This window comes from Bos mutus, chromosome 27, assembly GCF_027580195.1.
Source record: "Bos mutus isolate GX-2022 chromosome 27, NWIPB_WYAK_1.1, whole genome shotgun sequence".
In the NCBI taxonomy this organism is placed as follows: Eukaryota; Metazoa; Chordata; class Mammalia; order Artiodactyla; family Bovidae; genus Bos; species Bos mutus.
In genome coordinates this window covers 10,771,923-10,797,351 of record NC_091643.1, presented here as the reverse complement: position 1 = coordinate 10,797,351, position 25,429 = coordinate 10,771,923, and the positions used below count along the sequence as shown (strand labels likewise).

Genomic DNA, 25,429 nt, shown 5'->3' with positions numbered 1-25,429 from the left:
CTCATTGGAAGGAAAGCTATGATCAGCCTAGACAGCATATTAAACACCAGAGGCATTATTAGCAAAGTCCATCTAGTCAAAGCTATGGTTTTTGCAATAGTCAACAATGGAGGTGAAAGTTGGACTATAAAGAAAGCTGAGTGCCGAAGAATTGATGCTTTTGAACTGTGGTGTTGGAGAAGACTGTTGAGAGTCCCTTGGACTGCAAAGACATCCAACCAGTCTATCCTGAAAGAAATTAGTCCTGACTATTCATTGGAAGGGCTGATGTTGAAGCTGAAACTCCAATACTTTGGTCATCTGATGTGAAGAATTGACTCACTAGGAAAGACCCTGATGCTGGGAAAGATTGAAGACGGGAGGAGAAGGGCACGACAGGTGATGAGATGGTTGGACAGCATCACTGACTAGATGGACATGAGTTTGAGTAAGCTTCGGTCATTGGTGATGGACAGGGAAGCCTGGTGTTCTGTAGTCCATGGTGTCACAAAGAGTTGGACATGACTGAGTGACTGAACTGAACTGAATTACCAGGGAATCCCTGCAATTTTCTTTTCTTCTTTTTTTCATGATATCTTTTTCTGACTTTCCTGTCAGGTTGATGATGTCCCCATGGAATAAGTTCAGAATGGTTCCATCCTCTGCAATTTTTTGGAATAGTTTGAGTAGGATAGATGCTAACTCTTCTCTTAAGTTTTTGGGGAAATTCACCTGTAAAGCCATAAATGTTTGTTTTTTGGGAGTTTTATAATTGCAGATTCAATTTCATTACTTGTAATTATTCTGTTCACATTTTGTATTTCTTCCTGATTCAGTCTTGGGAGATTGTCCATTTTTAAGAATTTTCCCACGTCTTCCAAGTTGTGCATTTTATTGGTATATAGTTGTTCAGAGTAGTCTCTTATGATCTTTTATGTTTCTTGGTGTTTGTTGTAAATCTGCTCTTTCATTTCTTTTTTTTTTCAGACTATTTTAGGATTGACCATGGATGGTATCTACATATTTTAGGCACAAATATTATAAATCATATATCTAATAAGGGATTTTTTTTTTTTAGATGAGCTCACACTTTATTGGTTGCATCAACAATAAATCCAATAGTATGTCTAGAAGTGGAAAATCATGCTTATTTCCATTCTCAGAAAATGCACAACATGTCTAAGGATTTAAGGGTTCTTTGCAACAATTCCATGCCCTATTCCTCCCACACTGGGTCCTCAAGCTGAAAGTACAAGTTCGGGAAATGGTACCCATAGAGTTTCTCCTCTCTTATTTTCATTTTTTTTTTTTATGTCTATCACAGGGCTACCATTAGGATTAAATAAGACAAAGTATGTGAAATTGCCCTGCATATCTCCTGCTCAATATGGGATTTCAGTGGTGATTTTTTTTTTTTTATTGCCATACCTCATTTTACTGTGCTTTGCTTTAGTGAGCTTTATAGATACATGTTTTTTTTTTTTTTTGTTAAATTTCTGTTTAGTTGATCTATCCATAAGTGTGAGTGGGGTATTAAAGTCTCCCACTATTATTGTGTTATTGTTAATTTCTCCTTTCATACTTGTTAGGATTTGTCTTACATACTGTGGTGCTCCCATGTTGGGTGGATATATATTTATAATTGTTATATCTTCTACTTGGATTGATCCTTTGACCATTATGTAGTGACCTTCTTTGTCTCTTTTCACAGCCTTTGTTTTAAAGTCTAATTTATCTGATACGAGTATTGTGACTCCTGCTTTCTTTTGGTCCCAATTTGCATGGAAAATCTTTTTCCAGCCCTTCACTTTCAGTCTGTATGTGTCCCCTGTTTTGAGGTGGGTCTCTTGTAGACAACATATGTAGGGGTCTTGTTTTTGTATCCATTCAGCCAGTCTTTGTCTTTTGGTTGGGGCATTCAAATTAAAATGGAATCACAGATAAATAGCCTGGAGACAAGGATTGAGAAGATGCAAGAAAAGTTTAACAAGGACCTAGAAGAAATAAAAAAGAGTCAATATATAATGAATAATGCAATAAATGAAATTAAAAACACTCTGGAGGCAACAAATAGTAGAATAACAGAGGCAGAAGATAGGATTAGTGAATTAGAAGATAGAATGGTAGAAATAAATGAATCAGAGAGGATAAAAGAAAAACGAATTAAAAGAAATGAGGACAATCTCAGAGACCTCCAGGACAATATTAAACGCTACAACATTCGAATCATAGGGGTTCCAGAAGAAGAAGACAAAAAGAAAGACCATGAGAAAATACTTGAGGAGATAATAGTTGAAAATTTCCCTAAAATGGGGAAGGAAATAATCACCCAAGTCCAAGAAACCCAGAGAGTCCCAAACAGGATAAACCCAAGGAGAAACACCCCAAGACACATATTAATCAAATTAACAAAGATCAAACACAAAGAACAAATATTAAAAGCAGCAAGGGAAAAACAACAAATTACACACAAGGGAATTCCCATAAGGATAACAGCTGATCTTTCAATAGAAACTCTTCAAGCCAGGAGGGAATGGCAAGACATACTTAAAATGATGAAAGAAAATAACCTACAGCCCAGATTATTGTACCCAGCAAGGATCTCATTCAAGTATGAAGGAGAAATCAAAAGCTTTTCAGACAAGCAAAAGCTGAGAGAATTTTGCACCACCAAACCAGCTCTCCAACAAATACTAAAGGATATTCTCTAGACAGGAAACACAAAAATGGTGTATAAACTCGAATCCAAAACAATAAAGTAAATGGCAACGGGATCATACTTATTACTAATTACCTTAAACGTAAATGGGTTGAATGCTCTTTCATTTCTTATTGTATTGACTTGGGACCTCTCTTCTTTTTCCTTGATTCAGTTCAGTTCAGTTCAGTTGCTCAGTCGTGTCTGACTCTTTGCAACCCCATGAATCGCAGCACGCCAGGCCTCCCTGTCCATCACCAACTCCCGGAGTTCACTCAGACTCATGTCCATCGAGTCAGTGATGCCATCCAGCCATCTCATCCTCTGTCATCCCCTTCTCCTCCTGCCCCCAATCCCTCCCAGCATTAGAGTCTTTTCCAAGGAGTCAACTCTTCGCATGAGGTGTCCAAAGTACTGGAGTTTCAACTTTAGCATCATTCCTTCCAAAGTAATCCCAGGGCTGATCTCCTTCAGAATGGACTGGTTTGATCTCCTTGCAGGCCAAGGGACTCTCAAGAGTCTTCTCCAACACCACAGTTCAAAAGCATCAATTCTTCGGTGCTCAGCCTTCTTCACAGTTCAACTTTCACATCCATACATGACCACAGGACAAACCTTAGCCTTGACTAGATGGACCTTTGTTGGCAAAGTAATGTCTCTGCTTTTGAATATGCTATCTAGGTTGGTCATAACTTTCCTTCCAAGGAGTAAGCGTCTTTTAATTTCATGGCTGCAGTCACCATCTGCAGTGATTTTGGAGCCCCCCCCCCAAATAAAGTCTGACACTGTTTCCACTGTTTCCCCATCTATTTCCCATGAAGTGATGGGACCGGATGCCATGATCTTCGTTTTCTGAATGTTGAGCTTTAAGCCAACTTTTTCACTCTCCACTTTCACTTTCATCAAGAGGCTTTTGAGTTCCTCTTCACTTTCTGCCATAAGGGTGGTGTCATCTGCATATCTGAGGTTACTGATATTTCTCCCAGCAATCTTGATTCCAGCTTGTGTTTCTTCCAGCCCAGCGTTTCTCATGATGTACTCTGCATATAAGTTAAATAAGCAGGGTGACAATATACAGCCTTCACGTACTCCTTTTCCTATTTGGAACCAGTCTGTTGTTCCATGTCCAGTTCTAACTGTTGCTTCCTGACCTGCATATAGTTTTCTCAAGAGGCAGGTATGGTGGTCTGTTATTCCCATCTCTTTCAGAATTTTCCACAGTTTCTTGTGATCCACACAGTCAAAGGCTTTGGCATAGTCAATAAAGCAGAAATAGATGTTTTCCTTGATTAGTCTGCCTCTCTTCTATTCTTCTTTTAGTACCTATTTCATTAGTTTCAGTTCTGTTATTTATGATTTCTATCCTTCTACTAATTTTGAGTTTTATTTGTTCTTTTACTAATTCCCTTAGGTGTAAAGTTAGGTTGTTTATCTGAGATTTTTCTTGTTTCCTGAGATAAGCCTGTATCAAAACCTGTGTGAAAAACTTCTCTCTTAGAAATGCTTTTGTTGTATCTAAGATTTATGGATGGTTGTGTTTTCACTTGTCTCCAGGCAGAGATTTGATTTTGTGGTGACCCACTGATATTAAGCAGTACATTGCTTAGCCTCTATGTGTTTAGTTTTTGTTTTGGAGTATTTTTCTTGTAGTTCATTTCTAGTCTCATTGCATGTGGTCAGAAATGATGCTTGGCATGATTTCTGAAATTTACCAAGGCTGATTTCATAGGCTATCATGTGATCTATTCTGTACAATGTGCCATGTGCAGTTGGAAAAATTTGCAATCTGCATCTTTTGGATGGAATGTTCCATATATATAGAATGTGTCATTTAAGGCTTTTGATTTCTTATTGATTTTCTGTCTGGATGATCTGTCCATTGATGTAAGTGAGGTGCTAAATTGCCTACTGTTATTGAGTTACTGTTAATTTCCCCTTTTATGTCCATTAATATTTACTGTATGGTTTTGGATGCTTCTATGCTGGGTGCACAGATATATACATTTGTTATACCTTCTTCTTGGATTGATCCCTATCATTATGCAGTGCCCTTGTCTCTTGTAACAACCTCTTTTTCAAATCTATTTTGTTAGATATAAGTATTGGTACCCTGACTTTTTTTCGATTTCCTTTTGCATGGAATACCTTTTTCCATTCCCTCACTTTCTGTCTGTGAGTCTTTAGATCTGAAGTGAGTTGCTTCTCAGCAGTGCATATATGAGTCTTGTCATGTATCCATCTAACCACTCTATTTCTTTTTTCTTGGAGCATTTAGTTCATTTCCATTTAAAGTAATTATTGATATGTGTGTTCACATTTCCATTTTGTGCATTGCTTTGGATTTCTTTCTGTAGGTCTTTTTTGTTCCTTTCTCCTTCTTTTGTTCCCTTGTCGTATGATTTGATGACTACCTTAATATTATATTTGGGAATCTTTTACTTTTCTTGTGTGTATATAGTATACATTTTTGCAGTTACCTTGATGTTTTTATGTAACAATCTATACATACACATATGTGTTTATATATGATTAAGTTGTTGATCTCTTAAATACATTTCAAATACATTTTTAACAACCATGTATGTATATTCTCCTCCCCTCGCAATTACTGCTTTTAATATCTTATTTTACATCTAATTTAAGTATCTCCTAACCCCTTATTATAGATATAGATGCTTTTGTTAAAAGACAAGATTCTTCCTACCTTCCTTCCAGCTTTGCACGTGAGATGATTTCCTACATTTACTGTATGTTTGCTCCCACTAGTGAGCTTTTCCTTTCATAATTTTTGTATTTCCAGTTTTGGACTTTTCGTTCATCTTAGTAAAACTGCTCTAACATTTCTTGTAATGCTAGTTCCTGAACTCTTTAAGTTTTACTTGTCTATAAAAATTTTGATCTCTAAATCAAATTTGAAGAGCCTTGCTGGATAGAGTATTCTTGGCTGTAGATTTTTCACTTTCAGCATGTTAAATACTTTGTGCCTGCCACTCCCTTCTGGACTGCAGAGTTTCTACTGAAAAGTCAGCTGATAGCTCTATGGATGTTCTTTTTGTTGTTTTTCTTTTCCTGCTTTCAGTGTCCTCTTTTCATTGTTAACTTTTGTCATTTTAATTACTATCTCTCTCTTCTCCTTTTGGGGGGCCTATAATGCACATATTAATGTGCTTAATGTTGTCCCAGAGTTCTCTTTCAAGGTTCTCATTTCTTGTCATTCTTTCTTTTTTCTGTTCAACATCAGTAATTTCCATTACACTGTCTTCCAGCTCACTGATCCATTCTTCTGTATCATTTAGTCTCCTATTGGTACCTTCACATGTATTTTTCATTTCAGTGTTGTATTCTTCATCTATGTTTGGTTGTTCTTCATATTAATATTTTCTTGCTCTGTGTATGCATTCTTCTTCTGAGTTTTTTGATCATCTTTACAAGCACTACCCTAACCTCTTTCTCGAGTAGGTTGCCTATCTCCATTTCACGTAAACATTCTTTTGGGCTTTTTTCTTGTTGCTTCATCTGGAACATGTCTATCTAAGTATTTGCATTTGTATGTACCTGGTAGGTTGGTTGTACTTCTTAACGCTGGGAAGTGGCCTTTTGCAGGCATATGTGTTTCAGCAACTGATCCAACTTTCATCACCTTTGGTGTATACTCTAGTGGCTACCCCTGTGTGGCTGTGTGGGTTTTTCTGTTGCTGAAGGCTGACTAGGTGAGAGGTCTGTTAGTCTTGTTTGCCCCCTGGTCCAGTTGGTTGGCAGTTCTGGCTCATGCATTGGCTGCCAGGTGCTGGTTGGCAGGACCAGGTCATAAGGCAGCTGACTGTGAAACTCCAGGGAGCTCTGGGATAGTGCTGGCTCAGTGCTGTATGGAGTCAAGGTGCAGAACAGTCCAAGGCCATGGCACTTCCACTGCTGGGTGAAGCCTGGTCCTGGGGCTAGTGCCTAGCTGTTGATAGGCAGAGCTGGGGCCTGGAGCCTGATTGGAGGGGCCAGGGATCCCAGAGCTGATGTCATCATGTTCTATTGTTGCTTTTATAAAAGTTATTTAAAGATTTGAAAATTTCATTTTATGCAAAAATTCTAGAATATCATGACACTTACTGACTTATACAAAATTACTAGTAATAACTGACATAACAGGTTTTTTTTTAAACTTATTTTCTTTAAGTGTTTGCTAAAACTAATTGTATAAATGAAAAGTTCCAAAATCAAATGTGTTCCTATGTATTATTCTTCTCCCTTTACAATTTACTAGATATTTACCCAGTGTGTTCTACAGAATGTTTACCATCAAATCATAGCCTCCCTCTCACCAACATTATGTTTTTCATAGTTAATTAGCAGTTAATTTTTTAAATTTTTTAGCATTAAATAATATCACACTGTCTGAATGTACCACAACTTATCCACTCACTTACTAAAGAAAATCTATGTTCTTTCCAAGTTTTATTAATATGAATAAAACTACTATAGCCATCTAAAAAATGATTATTTCCACCAGAATACCCAAGCAATTACACAGCACAAAATATTCTTATAAAAGATTATGTTTAATAAAAGGATCTTCTTCAATTTAGTAATAAATAAAACACTTTAAAATGAAAATTGACTTAAGGAAGTGTTTTGCCACAATTTGGGGGTGAACCCAGAAATATATGCAACTAGTTATAATCCAAGAGATTACTAGATCTCCCCTTACATACAAAAATTTACATTAGTTCTAATAAATATTGTTATTGATCCCCTTATGTCATTGGAAAGCCAACTGATAACATGTCTTTATGTCCTGTCACACTGATACATATATTTTGAACAGAGTAATGTATTTCTGCATTGCAAAGATTATCTTTATATTCCTTTTCAATTTAAACAAAAAGGTATAAGGAAAATGTATCAATAATGCTTACCAAAGCTTTATCAATAATGACATGTATTTTCAGAACTCTTTTCAACAGCACACCTGAATCTTTCTGCAAAACAGAGGACATGAATTGATAAGATTTTAAAAATCTTATCTTGTTTGTAATTATCATGTACATTATACAATTATATATATATGTATTTATATACACACACACACACAGGTATAGATAGATAGATAGATTATAGTTACAGATGCAAACATGTAAAGATATAATTACAAGAAATATAAGGCTCAATGCCCACTGAGTAAATAATCTGGGAGAATTTGCATAGACATTTTGAGAACAAATCAGAAGCTTTTGCCTTATATTCTTGATAATTAGAATCCTCAAAAAAAGTCACTAAAACGAGGGAGGATTCTTGTTTCTTTCTCCTCAAAAACTTCTTCTAGGTCCCTGATTTAACCTTCAAGCTAAACAAATTCCCATCAACTTTCCCCCAAATGTTCATCTATTTTGTCATCATTTTTGTACTTGCAATTATTTACCGTGGCCTACTCTCAATAAAATACATGTATTTTTTTAAATTATATTATGCTTTATTTGATTACTTAAGTACAGTTCAAATTAATTACATTGTACTTCATTTGGTTACAAAGGGACTAACAGCCACTAAGGAACTTAATATCTCTTCTGAATTTCATCATTAAAATACAATTTTTAAAACATACTTTGATAAGAACACAGTTACAAGAACTGGTAACAATGTATACAACCATGCATCCATTACTATCAGTAAAATAAAGAATGTTTCCATTACCCTATAAAGTTAATAGCTTATAAGGCTCAAGGCAACCAGTGATCTGCTTTCTCTCACCATAGGTTATAATAACTTATCCTAGAATTTTATATAAGTGAAATCATATGATATGACTTCTTCTATATCTGGTTTCTTTAACTCAGCACTTGTCCGTGTTGCTGTGATTATTGGTAATTTATTTGTTTTTATTGTTACCAAGGGTGAGATTTTAGAAACATAAAACAATTTGTTAATACATTTAACTGTTGATGACCATTTGGATTATTTAAACATCTTAGCTATTGTAAATAATGTAGATGTGAATATCCATGTACAGGTCTTTGGATAGTTATTGTTTTTCATTTTTCTCGGTTCAATGTTGAGAACTGGAAAATCTGATTGACATGATACCTGTATATGCATATAGAAATATAAAAATTTGATTGTTTTCTAAAGTTATTAGGTTGGCTAAAATGTTTGTTCAGGTCTTTTCATTACATCAAATGGAAAAATCTGAACCGATCTTTTGGCCAACTCAATAATTTGATCATTCTGCATTTTTTTTGCCAAGAACTAATGTCAACTGCTCCTCACTCTTGCCTTCATTTGGTATTGTCATTCTTTTGCATTGCATCCTTTCCTGTAAGTATGTGCTGGGAACTCACTGAGATTTTAATTTGCAGTTCCTGTGTAATTAATGATGTTGACCATCTTTTCACAGCCTTTTGGCTCATTAATTTGGTTTTTCCTAAGTCCCCTACTAGAAATTTTGTTTGGTTTGACACTTAAGTTTACCCTCTAATTCAATTTTTTAGAATAAGGATTTCCATGTGGAAATCCAATCTTTGTGCATAATTTGATGAAGACGTCATTTTTTACTTTCCAAAGACCTTAGCACCTTTGCATATAATCATTTGGGCAAGAGCACATGGCTATACCTCCCCTCTATGGTATTCCACTGTTCCACACATAAACCAATACCACAGTATGTATCTCCAGAGCAGAAGTCAGAAAACCATAGCCTATGGTATACCCTCCTCAGTTCAGTTCAGTCGCTCAGTTGTGTCCAACTCTTTGGACCCCACGAACTACAGCATGCCAGGCTTCCCTGTCCACAACTAACTCCTGGAGTTTACCCAAACTCATGTCCATTGAGTCGGTGATGCCATCCAACCATCTCATCCTCTGTCATCCCCTTCTCCTGCCCTCAATCCCTCCCAGCATCAGGGTCTTTTCAAATGAGTCAGCTCTTCACATCAGGTTGCCAAAGTATTGGAGTTTCAGCTTCAACATCAGTCCTTCCAAGGACTGATCTCCTTTAAGATGGACTGGTTGGATCTCCTGGCAGTCCAAGGGACTCTAAAGAATCTTCTCCAACACCACAGTTCAAAAGCATCAATTATTCGGCGCTCAGCCTTCTTCTTAGTCCAACTCTCACATCCATACATGACCACAGGAAAAACCATAGCCTTGACTAGATGGACCTTTGTTGGCAAAGTAATGTCTCCGCTTTTCAATATGCTATCTAGGTTGGACATAACTTTCCTTCCAAGGAGTAAGCATCTTTTAATTTCAGGGCTGCAGTCACCATTTGCAGTGATTTTGGAGCCCCACCAAAATAAAGTCTGACACTGTTTCCACTGTTTCCCCATCTATTTCCCATAAAGTGATGTGACCGGATGCCATGATCTTCATTTTCTGAATGTTGAGCTTTAAGCCAACTTTTTCACTCTCCACTTTCACTTTCATCAAGAGGATTTTTATTTTTAGTCCCTCTTCACTTTCTGCCACAAGGGTGGTGTCATCTGCATATCTGAGGTTATTGATATTTCTCCCGGCAATCTTGATTCCAGCTTGTGCTTCTTCCAGTCCAGCGTTTCTCATGATGTACTCTGCATATAATTTAAAGAAGCAGGGTGACAATGTACAGCCTTGACGTACTCCTTTTCCTATTTGGAATCAGTCTGTTGTTCCATGTCCAGTTCTAACTGTTGCTTCCTGACCTGCATACAGGTTTCTCAAGAGGCAGGCCATGTGGTCTGGTATTCCCATCTCTTTAAGAATTTGCCACAGTTTATTGTGATCCACACAGTCAAAGGCTTTGGCATAGTCAATAAAGCAGAAATAGATGTTTTTGGGAACTGTCTTGCTTTTTCCATGATCCAGCAGATGTTGGCAATTTGATCTCTGGTTCCTCTGCCTTTTCCAAAACCAGCTTGAACATCTGGAAATTCGCACACAGTTCACGTATTGCTGAAGCCTGGTTTGGAGAATTTTGAGCATTACTTAACTAGTGTGTGAGATGAGTGCATTTGTGCGGTAGTTTGAGCATTCTTTGACCTTGCCTTTCTTTGGGATTGGAATGAAAACGGACTTTCTCCAGTCCTGTGGCCACTGCTGAGTTTTTTAAATTTGCTGGCATATTGAGTGTAGCACTTTCACAGCATCATCTTTCAGGATTTGAAATAGCTCAACTGGAATTCCATCACCTCCACTACCTTTGTTCGTAGTGATGCTTTCTAAGGCCCACTTGACTTCACATGACACGATGTCTGGCTCTAGGTGAGTGATCACACCATTGTGATTATCTTGGTCATGAAGATCTTTTTTGTACAGTTCTTCTGTGTATTGTTTCTTGCCACCTCTTCTGCTTCTGTTAGGTCCATAGCATTTATGTCCTTTATCAAGTCCATCTTTGCATGAAATGTTCCCTTGGTATCTCTAATTTTCTTGAAGAGATCTCTAGTTTTTCCCATTCTGTTGTTTTCCTCTATTTCTTTGCATTGATTGCTGAAGAAGGCTTTCTTATCTCTCCTTGCTATTCTTTGGAACAATGCATTCAGATGCTTATATCTTTCCTTTTCTCCTTTGCATTTTGCTTCTCTTGTTTTCACAGCTATTTTAAGGCCTCCCCAGACAGCCATTTTGCTTTTTTGCATTTCTTTTCCATGGGTATGGTCTTAATCCCTATCTTCTGTACAATGTCACGAACCTCTGTCCATAGTTCATCAGGCACTCTGTTTATCAGATCTAGTCCCTTAAATCTATTTCTCACCTCCACTGTATGATCATAAGGAATTTGATTTAGGTCATACCTGAATGGTTGAGTAGTTTCCCCTACTTTCTTCAATTTAAGTCTGAATTTGGCAATAGGGAGTTCATGATCTGAACCACAGTCAGCTCCTAGTCTTGTTTTTGCTGACTGTATAGAGCTTCTCCATCTTTGGCTGCAAAGAATATAATCAATCTGATTTCGGTGTTGACCATCTGGTGACGTCCATGTGTAGAGTCTTCTCTTGTGTTGTTGGAGGAGGGTGTTTGCTATGACCAGTGCATGCTCTTGGCAAAACTCTATTAGCCTTTGCCCTGCTTCATTCCGTATTCCAAGGTCAAATTTGCCTGTTACTCCAGGTGTTTCTTGACTTCCTACTTGTGCATTCCAGTCCCCTATAATGAAAAGGACATCTTTTTTGGGTGTTAGTTCTAAAAGGTCTTGTAGGTCTTCATAGAACCGTTCAACTTCAGCTTCTTCAGTGTTACTGGTTGGGACATAGACTTGGATTACTGTGATATTGAATGGTTTGCCTAGGAAACGAACAGAGATCATTCTGTCATTTTTGAGATTGCATCCAAGTACTGCATTTCGGACTGTTTTGTTGACCATGATGGCTACTCCATTTCTTCTAAGGGATTCCTGCCCACAGTAGTAGATATAATAGTCATCTGAGTTAAATTCACCCATTCCCATCCATTTTAGCTACCTTAGGGTTTTACGATAATGTCTATTCTGTTATTCACCAGTTCTATTGTCAATGGCTTTCATTTTCAAAATGGCTTTGTTTTTCTTTTATGTCTATTTCTTGAGCACTTCCAGGATCTTTAAACAGACTGTGAAAGCGTAGACTTGTGAGTACTAAAGAATGGATCTCTGGGGTTGTATTATTTAGACTAGAATTTTAATGCTGTAACTTACAATAATAATTTGAACTCTCTAGGTCTCTGCTTCCTTCTGAAGAGAGGGATAATTGTCCTCGCTCTCAGAATTGTAGAAAGAAATGGAAAGAAAGGCATACTGTCAAGGTCTTACAACAACAGGTGGCACCCTGTACATAAATATATAACAATATCAGTATTGTTTTTAACTCATTTTAGATCATGTAATTTGTGTTATATTTTATATTTATATTTGTTTTTATGTCCCATGTTTATTACTTTTGTATTCTTCTTTCAGAATACATTCATTTCTTTCATGTCAAACTTTTGTTGAACAAATGGTGGGGATAATTGACCTACACTATATTTGGTTCATAAGAAATGACCAATTTTTCAAGAATGATATTGCTCCTTCTCTGAGAGAGAAGTTGGTGAGAGATACCTATTCAGCTCAGGTTAATCAAGATGGGGATTCAGACAGTCTTCTCCCTTTACTCCTATCTGAATTCAAATACTATTGGGGACACTTTGAGGCCCCGAGTTGAAGCTGGAAAAGGAAACAGCTAGCATTTTCATCTACCTTGGTCTTTGCATGAGCAAAGCCCACATATCATGTTAAACCACTGACAGAAATTCATCACTTCATTGTATTTGACCTAATAGTGTTTACTCATGAAGAATACAGTTTGAGGATAACAGCTTACAAAGTTGTCCCATCTCCTGATTTGACAGATAATTCAGTGTATTTGACAACTACTCCTTAGAAATGTGGTTGTGTTGTGGCCTGTTAATCTTCTCATTCCTGGTGAGATTAGAGTCTCTCTCTGTTATTCTAAGTGTGGTTTGTTTTACACATTAGGAAGGGTATTAACAATAGGGAGGAAAGAAATGGTTTTAATGAAAAATATCAGTTATATAGTTCTGACTGGGTAAATAATTACAGGCTGAAAACTACCTTGCCTTATTTTAAGTAATTTTTGTGTTGCCTTTCAATCTTCAATATTGGTGCTAAGTAGTTTCATGCCATTCTACATTGTGTTTATACAGAAGAAATCAGATATTTAAAAATGCTGATTCAGAACCCCTGCTTAAATCATTTTGATTCTCAATTTCATTTGTATTGGAACTCATACTACATCACCTGCATTGCTATTTTAATTGCATATCTTATCTCTCAAATTTCCTTGTCATTTTTGTTTATACTTTAGTTGTGTGTGATTTCTGGAATTTTCTGTGATGAACTTTCCTGTTTTTACACCTGTGTAGCATGCTTTTAATTCCCAAGAACTGTTATCTGCTGAATTTTATTTTTTAAACGGTGCTCTGTTCTTATTTTGTGGATGAAATATTTTCTTCACCCTTTCTGAGTATGGGCTTCCCTAGGGGCTTAATCAGTAAACAATCTGCCTGCAATGTGGGACACCTGGGTTTGATCCCTGGGTTGGAAAAATCCCCTGGAGGAGGACATGGCAACCCATTTCAGTGTTATTGCCTGGAGAATCCCATGGACAGAGGAGCCTGATGGGCTGCAGTCCATGGGTTCACAAAGAGTCGGACATGACTGAGAGACTAAGCATAGCACACCTCTCTGAGTATATTGTCATGTTGCTTTCTTCACTCTCTCTCTCCATTCCTTAGTGCCTCAAGATTAAACATTTTGAATTTTTCCATGACAATATCTACCATATTAAATTGTTTCATCCTGTGTCTAGTGCTTCTTCATATTAGGTATTGACAGCATATTGCAACATCCATGACCACATATGGAGGTTATGGGCTGCTGTCTTCAGAGAGGGTAAATTATCTGGAATGTTTAATGGGAAACCTTGCTGTCAACATACTTAGTTTTGATTCTTTGGGGTGGTTCAATTCCCTCCTGGATTCTAATGAACATCTTAGAATGTTTAAAACCATTTCCCAACATCTAGTGTGTCAAGTTTAATATATTCACACAAATTTTGGTATAACCACCTTCTATTATGATTTACAAAGACATCTATGCCTGGTGACCCCACTTCACACATTCCACACAAGAAAAGAGTCTTAGACCAGCTGTGAGTTTACAGCAGAAACAATTGTTTAGGAGAGGAAATTAGGTTTTATATGTATTTTTAAACTTATTTTCAACCACCTGTCTTCCTAGACCCACCCTTAATATCATTTCCTTAGGTATTTGGACTCACAGTTAAAAAGACATTTCAGTAGTTGCCTTGTGCAAGGGTCCCCAGTCTTGGGCCACCAATCAGTAACAGCAGTGACATCCCTGGTTTCTTCTTAGTTCTGAAATTTTAGTGTCTTTTATTTCATATTGCATTCTATTTTGTATCCAAATTTTCCATATTTAGCTCCAATTACCTTGTTTCAGTACATGAGAAACTACTGGTAGCAAATACTAATAGTAGTAGGAGGAGCAATATTTATTGATATTCATCAATCACTTACATTTCTGACATACTATGCTAAGTAATTTTTAATTACAAATTTATTGAAACTTTAAAGTACCCGTGTGACTTGGGTATTATTTTTATTACTGAATTTTTACAGATGAGAAGATTTAAATATAAAAAGATAATATGCTGCTGCTGCTAAGGCACTTCAGTCGCGTCCGACTCTGTGAGACCCCATAGACGGCAGCCCACCAGGCTCCCCCGTCCCTGGGATTCTCCAGGCAAGAGTACTGGAGTGGGGTGCCATTTCCTTCTCCAATGAATGAAAGTGAAAAGAGAAAATGAAGTCGCTCAGTTGTGCCTGACTCGTAGCGACCCCATGGACTGCAGCCTACCAGGCTCCTCCGTCCATGGGATTTTCCAGGCAAGAGTACTGGAGTGGGGTGCCATTGCCTTATTACTCCGCCAAATACTTGTGGCTACAGCCTAATTGACTAGAACTTCAAGCTATGGCAGCTGTTCTTGTATGTTACCTTTGCCTCTGTCAACCCCTCTTTTATTGCTGACTCTTCAAGTCAAGTTGGGGGGTTCAAGTGCAGGGCTATTTGTCTTTGCCATAACATGTCAATCCATTTGGGTTTTCCCACTGCCATAGAGGAGGGTTCATGGAAACCTTTTAAGTTATTTTATGTGACAATGCTCTGCTTCAGTTTTGAAAATGGTCTTCAACTGTGTCAGTGTTGTACTGCAACAGGCAGATGGCATAGGGTTGGGAGTCACATCTCAGTTCTATTAAAAAGGACATTTTCATTTCTATATATAACTATATTTTATCATTTTTATGACATTCTGAAAGGGTAATTTTTAAAATCTGCACTTGTACTAGTATTTTTGGCAAAATAAAAAATATTAAAGCAATAATGATATGAAGATCATAAAAAATTAAATTCACATTTCATATTATAATTTTGTTTTGCCTCTCTAAACAGGATATCCAATTTTGATATGAATATGTGGACAGAGTTTCATTTTCGTAACTTTTGATGGCAAAATGTAAAGTTGTGCAAACATTCTAAGTAGGAAGTTAGAATATATATCTAAAAATCTTGGAAATATGCCTATTTCTAGATAAAAGCATTTTTAAGAAAAGTGTGAATGTTCGAAAATCTGGTACATTCATGCAGTATTTCTTGATTGAAGTTAAGAATATAAATATGCAAAATATACCATAATGTTATAAAGCATACGTTTTAAATTTATATATATATAACATATATGTATATGAAAAACAATATATCAAAATGATTGTCCTGGATTTCACAATAGCTTTTTGTCTAGAGAATAGTATTATGGTCAGTTCTTATTATCCTTCTGCTTATATTTAAATTTTTAATAATATTAACTAACATTCATTTAAGATAATAATAAATGCAATGTAACTTAATGATAAGTGAAAACTTATATTATCCTCTTAATAGCACAAATGAAATTTCAAAGAAAAATACATGATTAGATAATTTTTTTCTTAAATCTTCCTTTATAAATCATCTTTATAACTAGACACAGTAAAAGAATTAGAACCAATGCCTCAAAGTTCTAAGAACACTATGTCTAGGCAATGAGATATGGAACAATTCTTGCCTCGTTTGTACTTTTGCATTTTCTATCAAAATTAACTTTTATTTTTACAAAGTTAATAAAGTTACTAAATGGCAAAACAGGCGACACTTACAATCAGCAAATTGGAGTACCATTATATTTTTAGGATGGAAATTCAGTTTAAGAGTGGAACTGTGCTACCCTAGAATTGCAATGACTCCTAAATGCAATAATAAATAGAAGAAGGTAGAAAACTGGATTTACATGTTAATCAAGCAAGATGGGACTATTAGATATTAAATGACAAAGGTCATTATCAAATTTCTACTTAATATTTTCATTTAATATTTGTGTATATTTGCATAAAAATACTTAAAAGGAATATCTGCAGAAAATACTTAAAATTAGGTATATGTGAGAATTTCGAATTATATATTTACAGCTGTTACACTTTTAATATTATGACTACACAAAATATATTTAAAATAAATACCTTATAAGAGAGGCTTTATTATAACCAGTATTACTTTAAATTTGTTTTCCAAATGTAACAGATATCAATGTGAATATGTTTATCACAATTTGCATACACGAGTTACTTACATTTGATTTCACAAGAATTTTGTAGGATTGATCTGCAGATATGGGAGAAAAATCACTTTTTTTATCTCTGAACGGATAAATAACATGCTCATATGTAGTTGAAGATTCCAGTGGTTCAATTCCATAACTGACATTCTCAAACTGCAATAATCCCCTTAATATTGAAACACATAACAAAGAAATTAAAAGTATGGATTTCTTAATAATAAACATAAATAAATATTAAAAGAAAACATTAAGTAGAAATTTGATAATGCTTTTGTCATCTAATATCTAATAATAGCCCCATCCTACTTCCATCAACGTGTAAACCCAATTTTCTACCTCCTTCTATCTATTATAGCATTTAAGAGTCATTGCAGTTCTAGAGTGGCTCAGTAATAGGGATATTTCTCATTCCAATGACAGCTATTTCTGAATGAATTTTATAATTGCAAGCCTGGGAGAGACACAAAGAGTATAGTGGAAAAGATAAGACAAGCAGGCACAGAAAGTAGATGAGAAGAAACAGTGTCACAGTGTCAGTGTCTATTTTCTTTGTCTTCCATCTACCCTTCAAGAAGTTTCTAAAAGTTAAAGGATACACTAGATATCGACTATGGTACATCTCTGGAATAGGTCATTACCTGAGTCCAGAACAGGTACTAAGTGTCACAACTGAATTTGGAATCTCTGTGGCATATCCTTGATAAAAGCAATGGCCCTGCACAGGAGTAATATAAAGATACATTGGTAATGATTAGTAAACAAAGAGTTTGATTTTTTTGATAACCCTCATCCTAGACATCATCAAATATCAAATTTAAGCATTCCATGATACAATTCAACAGACACTTCATTTCCTTTTTATCTTTCTACAGTCTTTTCCCCTTGACACTCTTCTAACTATAAATAATCACAACTCCTATTCTTTCCAAAGTGATTTTTGCTGTAAATCTGAACTTTTCATAAATAACATTCTGATCTATATCTTGTCGTTCTCAGTCCACATTTTGAATATATAGTCTAAAAATGCTACCTCAAGGTAATCACCAGCATTAATTTGACTTCCACGGTGGGCATTTCATTTGTTTCATTCTAAGTAAGACCAAACTATCTTAACTGACATTTCTTCACTATTTTTTAGTATCTCACCATGTTGATCATCCTTACTTGAAAGTCTCTTCTCAATGGACTTTTAAAACATTACTCTTCCTACGTTCTCCACTGATACAGTCTTGTACTGAATATTTCCTTCTCTTCCTTAAGAAGTGTAGTGATATCTAGAATCAGCCTTGTTCCTCAGTTAATCCTGGACTATGAACATGCTATTATCATCACATTCTCATGTATGGATGTGATTCTATGGCATTAGTGTCCATACATACAAATCCATCAGTAAGCATTCACTCATCTCAATACTCGACTTAACTCCTATCTCCAACCGATAGTGGCAGAGCATACACATTCCACTGTCAGACAACATAGCAGCCAGTTCTGCCCACAGTGGTGTCAGTAAACTATGCCACAAATCTTCACAAAGATGTAGAATGCAAACCAGGTCCCAACATTTTATCCAGCAGAAGACAGCATCACAGTTTATGCATCTCCTGGCCTTGCATGCCCAATAAGAGAAAATGATCCTCGTGAGATAACTCTCAACACTCCAAACTCAAAGCAGCAAAGAGTGGCCTAGATTAAAAACTTTCCTCTCTCAAGGGCACTAGCAGAGACAGACTGAGAAGCATATTGATAGCCAGTGACTGACATACAGCTAGAAGAAATGTTCTCCATTATATGGTTCCCTCATCAACCAACATTACGAAGCAACAGAGGGTGGCCCAGGAAAGAAACTTTTTCTGCCATGGGCTGCCCTGGCAGAGATCCAGTGAGCTCCACATAAGCCAGGAAGAATGACGGACAACAAAATAATATCAAAAGTTCCAAGAAGGCTAAATGGTCACTGGAGCAACAAGCACACTAAATTTGAACTTAAACTGGGTGATTGTCTTCAACAATAGAAGATTTCAATGACAAGCATACAATCTAAAACTATATACTATATCAAGAACCAAGAATATCACAACAAAATGGGAGAAGACACCACATGCTGCATATTGAGATTAGCCACATGCTGGAATGATTCAATGGATTTTAAAGCAGCTGTGAAAATACTCATTCAATGAACATTTTAAAAGCATCCTGAAACAGCTGAAAGAATAAGGAAATTTCAGAAATGAAATAGAAGCTATTAAAAATAACAACTAAGAAATTAGAACCAAATAATATAATTTAAAAAACCCAAACAAACAAAGAAAACAACCCAAACTGGGTAGGAACAAATGCAGAGTGCAGATGACAAGGGATGGAATCAATGAACTTGAGACAGATGCATAAAATTTACCCAATATATAAATCACAGGAAAATTAATTAAGAAAGTGAATAGAGTTTCAAGAACACATGGAACATTACCAAACATTTTAAAATATATGTCAGAATCCACGAAGGAGAACCAGAAAGAATTAGCAGAGTAGAAAAATTATTCAAAGAAATAAAGGCTTAATACTGGTCAAAATATGGTGGTTTAGAAATCCCTAGATCTGCTATCCTCCAATAAATACACCAAGTGAGTGGCAATTAATGCACCAATTCCATCTGTGAGAGACAATGAAATAACAGACTGGCTTGTGCACATCTTTTGGTGAATGCAACATCAGATGCACCAAAACCAGTAGGGAGATTTGGGATGCCTGTTCACCAGAGAATCTGCCCCAGAGATTAGATTAAATTAGAAAGAGATAATCTAGCTTCCAGATTGACCAGAAGAGGGTGTTGTTCAAGCAAGCAGTGCCCCAGTGTTTTTGAGGAGAATACGCAAGCAACAGGGTCACCAAACCTGGGCAGTCCAGTCACCCAAAGCGCAATGGAGATCGTGGCTTGGGTTACTTGACACCACTGACTCCCTTCCCTGCTTGTCCACACTCATCACAGAGTGAGAAGAAGAAAAAGCCCACCTCTCTGCCTCCACTGCAGGAGACAATCGTCTACGGATTGAATGCAGTGCTCCCTCTTCACCAGCACTACCCCAAGAACCAGCATCTGTCCCTCCGATCTTGCAGCACTGTAGCCGTGGTACAGTCTGCGGGAGAACAGAGGCACTGACCTGGGATGACAGAGCATCCCTTCTGAGACAGAGCCAGAGCAGGAAAACCCCACAGAGGTCTGCTTCTACCTGAAGAGAGAAACCGCTGGTAGAGGACCCCCAAATCACTGGCCGGGCTGGTTTGTGGGGGTGTCCTTCTGTACATGGAAGGTCTCATGAAGACCCTGTGAGGGGACTGCTTTCCTAATGAGCAGACACCAAAGTAGAGTGGTAAGTAAAATGAGGAATAAGGAAATGATATTTCAAACAAAGGAACAAGATACAGGCTGAAACTGACACTAGTGAAATAAAATTAATGTACCTAATAAAAAATTAAAAATGAAGATTTTCCCATAAAGATGCTCATTGAGGTTAGGAGAACAATGCATGAACCAAGTGAGAGTTTGAAAAAAAAAAACAGATAAAATATTAAAAGTATCAAACAGAAATCATGGAGCTGTAGAATAATTGCTGCTGTTGTTTACTTGCCAAGTCGTGTCCAACTCTTGCTACCCCAAGGACTGTAGCCCACCTGACTCTTCTGCCCATGGGACTTTCCAGATGAGAATGCTGGAGTGGATTGCCATTTCCTTCTGCAAGTGGTTTTCTTACCTCATAAATTGAACCCGTCTCCTGCATTGGCAGGCAGGTTCTTTACCACTAAGCCACCAGGGAAGCCATAGAATAATAACTGAACTGAAAAAATTCAGTAGAAGTCTTCAACAGCAGATTGCATCAGACAGAAGAAAGACTCAGTTCAACTCCAGCAGATCAAAGGAGCAAAGGAAGACAGTAGAAAGTGATCAAATCTTACAGGAGTTATGGGACAGTAATTAAAGTTTCCACTTTGGAAACTAGAAAAAAAGAAAAGCAAATTGAATCCGAAGTAAGCAACAGCAAAGAAAGATTTAGAATTGATAAACCTCTTGCCAGGCGTGCTAAGAAAGATGATACTAATTACTGACATCAGTAGTATAAAAGAAGTATCTTAACTATAGCCTCATGTACATTAAAAGAATAATAAAGGAATGAGATAAACAACTCTATGTCCACCAATTTGAAATCCTGGATAAAATGGCCCAACTACTTGAAACACACCATTTGTCAAACCTCATGTAAGAGGAAATAGACAATCTGACGACGTCTGATTCTCTTAAAGAAGTTGAATAAAATTGATCACCTGCCAAATCACAAAGCAGCAGGCAGGCCCAGATGTTGTCACTGTTGAATTCTGCCAAACACTTGAGTAAACCATATCAAATCTCTACACATTCCTTCAGAATATAGAAACAGAACAAATACTTCTAACTCATGCTATGTGGGCCAATGTTATACTAAAACCAAAACAACCAATAACACTTAAAAAAAAAGAGCTACACATTAAAATCTCTTATGAGCATATATGCAAAAATTCTCAACAACATATTAGGAAATAAAAATCAACAATAAATTTAAAAATTGTAAACCAAAACCAAGTGGGATTTATCCCAGATATGCAAAGGAGGTTCCACGTTCAAAATTCAAGTAATAAAAGCAATTACTACATAGGTTAAAGAAGAAAAATATTGGTAAATTGAGCAATGCTACAGAGTATAAAGTTAACATATGAAAATCATTTGTGTTTCTACAAACTAACAAACTGTCAGAAAGAGAAATTAACAAAACAATTCCACTTACAATAGCATCCAAAAGAATAAATTTTTTTGATTAAATTAAACCAAGAAGAGAAAGACCTGTACTCTAAACCTATAGTACAGTGATGAAAGAAATTATGACACAATGGGAAGAGATCCAGTGATCATGGACTGGAGGAATTCTTATGGTGATAATACCCATACCACCTAAAGCAATCTACAAATTCAATGTGATTCCTATACAATATCTAATGGCATTTTTCACAGAACCAGAAAAAATGATCCTGAAATTCTTATGTATCCACACACAAATCCGAAAAGGTAAGGCTGAGGTATCACATTTCCTGATTCAAATGACATTAAGCCTTCTCTTTCCCTCAATCTTTTCCAGATGAATGGTCACCTATTAAGTTTTGTCCTTAACATATTAGAATAAGAAGAGCCAAATAAACCTGAAGCAAGGTATCAGGGAGAAAAGAAACACAGCAAAAAGCTGTGACATTGAAAATAACAGTAAAGAAAATCAAAGCAAGAAAACAGTCTGTTCTTTGATATGTGCAATAGATTGAAAAATCTCTAGTAAGACTGACAGTTAAGAAAAGAGGAGTCACATATCATCAATGATTGAAATCAACCAACACATCACTAAAGCTCCTGTAAGTCATTAAAAGAATAATAAATACTATTACAAAATTCCATGCAGAAATGCCCCCAAGATGATACAGACCAATTACTTAAAAAACTACAACCTTCCAAAGCAATTAAAAAAAAAAACAGATAAATAAAATAGCCTATAACTATTAAAAAATTGAATTGCTAATGTAATAGCTCCCAACACACACACATGCAAAATCCCAAAGCCCAGGGATTTCACTGTAGAATTTTACCAAGTACCTTAAGAATTAACAAGTATTTTATACAATGTCCTCCTGAAAAGCAAAAGAGAATGCATTACTTTTTGATGTATTTAATGAGGCCAGTATTACTCTAATCTAAAAATTAGACAAAGTCACGACAAAAAAAGAAAATCATAGACCAATGTTTTTCATGAAATTTGACCCCCAAAATTCTCAAAAAATTGTTAGCAAATCAAATCCAGGCATGAATAAAAATTTCATACAACAAGACCAAGTTTGGATTTTTCTAGGTATGAAAGATATTTTCTAGGTATTGTATCAATATTTGAGAATCAGTCAAAGCAATACACTATCTCAACATCATATGATCATATCAACTAATACAGAAAAGCCATCTTATACAATTAATTACAATCCCCATCATGGGGCAGAAAAACAAACAGATTCTTACCAATCTAGGAACAGTGAATTTCCTTAACTTTGTAAAGACCATATTAAACAAAAAAACCCAAAAACCTATATCTAACATTATCCAATTGTAGGGAATACGTTATCCCTACAATTCAGAAAATCCAAACTCGTAAGAAGTCCTATTTGATTCAACTCTTGTACTATAGTTAAGACATTATTCCTAGTCAGAGGACCAAGTTCAGTGTGAGACCCACCCTCTGTGCTTCCTTTCTGTCAGAGGAAGAATCTCTGATTTTTCTTTTAACTGTCTAATGTCTGAAACCAGGTGCCTCATGAATTCTGTCCTACTTTCTACTTGCAGGTGGTGAGAAAGAGAAATGCTGTCCTGGTTACCATATTTTAAACATCATTCTCTCTGAATTGTAGCACAGCAACAGAATTTGAACAAACACTCGCATTCCTATCTTCTCCATCATCTAGTCTGGCAAAATACATATCTTAGACTAAAGCTAACTTCTTCATATTCTTTTAAACATTTTTTTGACTCTTATCTGCATTGGGGGATATAATTCAAATTCCTGTGGTTTTCATGTAAACATATTACGATTTAGTACTCAATATGCTATTGCAGCTTTATTTTTCTGTGCTCTTTCTGTGAAGTGGTTTCCGCTGTTCCCTCCACTGCTCAGCTTCTATGACACTTTCATCAAAACTTTACCCTGTATTTAGAGGCTTTTGAGTTCCTTTTCCCACTTCTTTCTGCTCTCAAATTCCTACAACTACTTCCAGAGAATGTAAATGACCTTTTCAATTAAGTGATTCCTGAGTTTCACATTCTGAAATGCTCATTCTATTCAACATGTTTTCATAGCAACAGCCACATTATGTTTGGGTTTGTGATCAATCTGCTTGCCCAACAATCTGGCTGAGCATAAGGGAGGCTCATTCTTCCCACCAATGATGTCTTTACCACAAAAGGATAAAAATCTACAAAACATAAAGTAAAACTTACCTTTATAAATGAAGAATCTGGATATAACACCCTCGATTTGTTGTATGAATACACCAGGAGGTTAGAGTCTAAAAATGACCTAATTCAACCAAAACAATAAACTTTGTCTTAATAACAGCATTAATAAAAGTAACTTCCAGAGTTATGACATTTTAAAAAAATATTACTTTCCAATTTATGAGCTTAAATATGCAAAAATTAAATGGCTTCCTTGGACTGCAAGAAGATCAAACCAGCCAATCCTAAAGGAAATCAGTCCTAAATATTGACTGGAAGGACTGATGCTGAAGCTGAAGCTCCAATACTTTGGCCACCTGATGCAAAGAATGGATTCACTGGAGAAGACCCTAATGCTGGGAAAGATCGAAGGCAGAGGAGAAGGGGGTGACAGACGATAAGACGGTTGGATGGCCTGAGTTTGAGTAAGTTCTGGGAGTTGACGATGGACAGGGAGGCCTGGCGTTCTGAAGTCCATGGGGTCGCAAAGAGTCAGGCAAGACTGAAGGACTGAACTGAACTGAAGTGGGTTCATCTCTCCATTGTCTACCTTTCTTTCTGATAGCATATTATGTATATAAGAAAAAACAAGAACCAGAATGACCAGATACAAGTGTGAGCACTGTAATGACATAGATTGATGTTTAATAAAATCCAGGACTTCCAATACCCAAAGCAAAGTTTTTATAGATTCAACCATCTATACATCTCATGGCATAAATGCTTTTGTTATAATTTGCTAATAAGCAGCCATGGGTTGATAAATAACAAAAAAATTTATGCTTATTTCATTAATTTTTTTTCATAACTTATCCTAGGCTAAAAAACAACCTCCAAATTCCCAGTGCTTTAAAATTAAAACAAATGTTGTTTACAAGGTTACTGCAGATTCAACTCTACGATGCCTTCCTTCTGGAACCTAGGAAAAGACATGGTCCCTCTATGGAAACTGCTTCTCTTGAAGCAGTAGGAGAAAAATTGTAGAACCACACACTACGTCTCAAAGTCTTTGTTTGGAAGAAGGATTCTAGTCTTTGGCTAAATATCATATGTTATTTTTACATAAATGTGATATAAATGGAGTTTGGAGCTATAAGCTTCTTACTAGGTGGATGTTGATTACCTTGGAACAATCTAACATGTTTATGGTAGGAATGAGATAGGGTGGGACCTGAACTCTTTACTGGAGTACTTGACCTGGGCAAATGTCTCCATGAGTAACAAATGATAAAGGAACTATAAGGGACTAAAAATAACTGACTGCATGAGCAGTCTGGGTAAGTATGAACAAATTAGACACAAAAAGGCCACAAAGTGACTACCACTTCTGAGGTGCCAGGAGAAAAAGCAAGGTATAGCCTTAGAAAGCGTCACTACAAACAAAGCTAGTGGATGTGATAGAATGCCAGTTGAGCTATTCCAAATCCTGAAAGATGATGCTGTGAAAGTGCTTCACTCAATATGCCAGCAAATTTGGAAAACTCAGCAGTGGCCACAGGACTGGAAAAGGTCAGTTTTCATTCCAATCCCAAAGAA

At 36.3% G+C, this 25,429-nt stretch overlaps 1 protein-coding gene across 1 annotated transcript in view; it reads right to left on the bottom strand.

Annotated features, from left to right (window-relative positions):
• Positions 1–25,429, bottom strand: part of LOC102264963 (A disintegrin and metallopeptidase domain 3) — a 119,879-nt gene that overhangs the window by 76,178 nt on the left and 18,272 nt on the right. Inside the window, exons 4-7 of the mRNA XM_070364106.1 lie at positions 23,897–23,975; positions 17,487–17,563; positions 16,861–17,014; positions 7,585–7,647 (exon numbers count right to left, since the gene is read on the bottom strand). Of these exons, the coding sequence (XP_070220207.1) occupies positions 7,585–7,647; positions 16,861–17,014; positions 17,487–17,563; positions 23,897–23,975 (373 nt within the window). The remainder of the gene's footprint in view (positions 1–7,584; positions 7,648–16,860; positions 17,015–17,486; positions 17,564–23,896; positions 23,976–25,429) is intronic.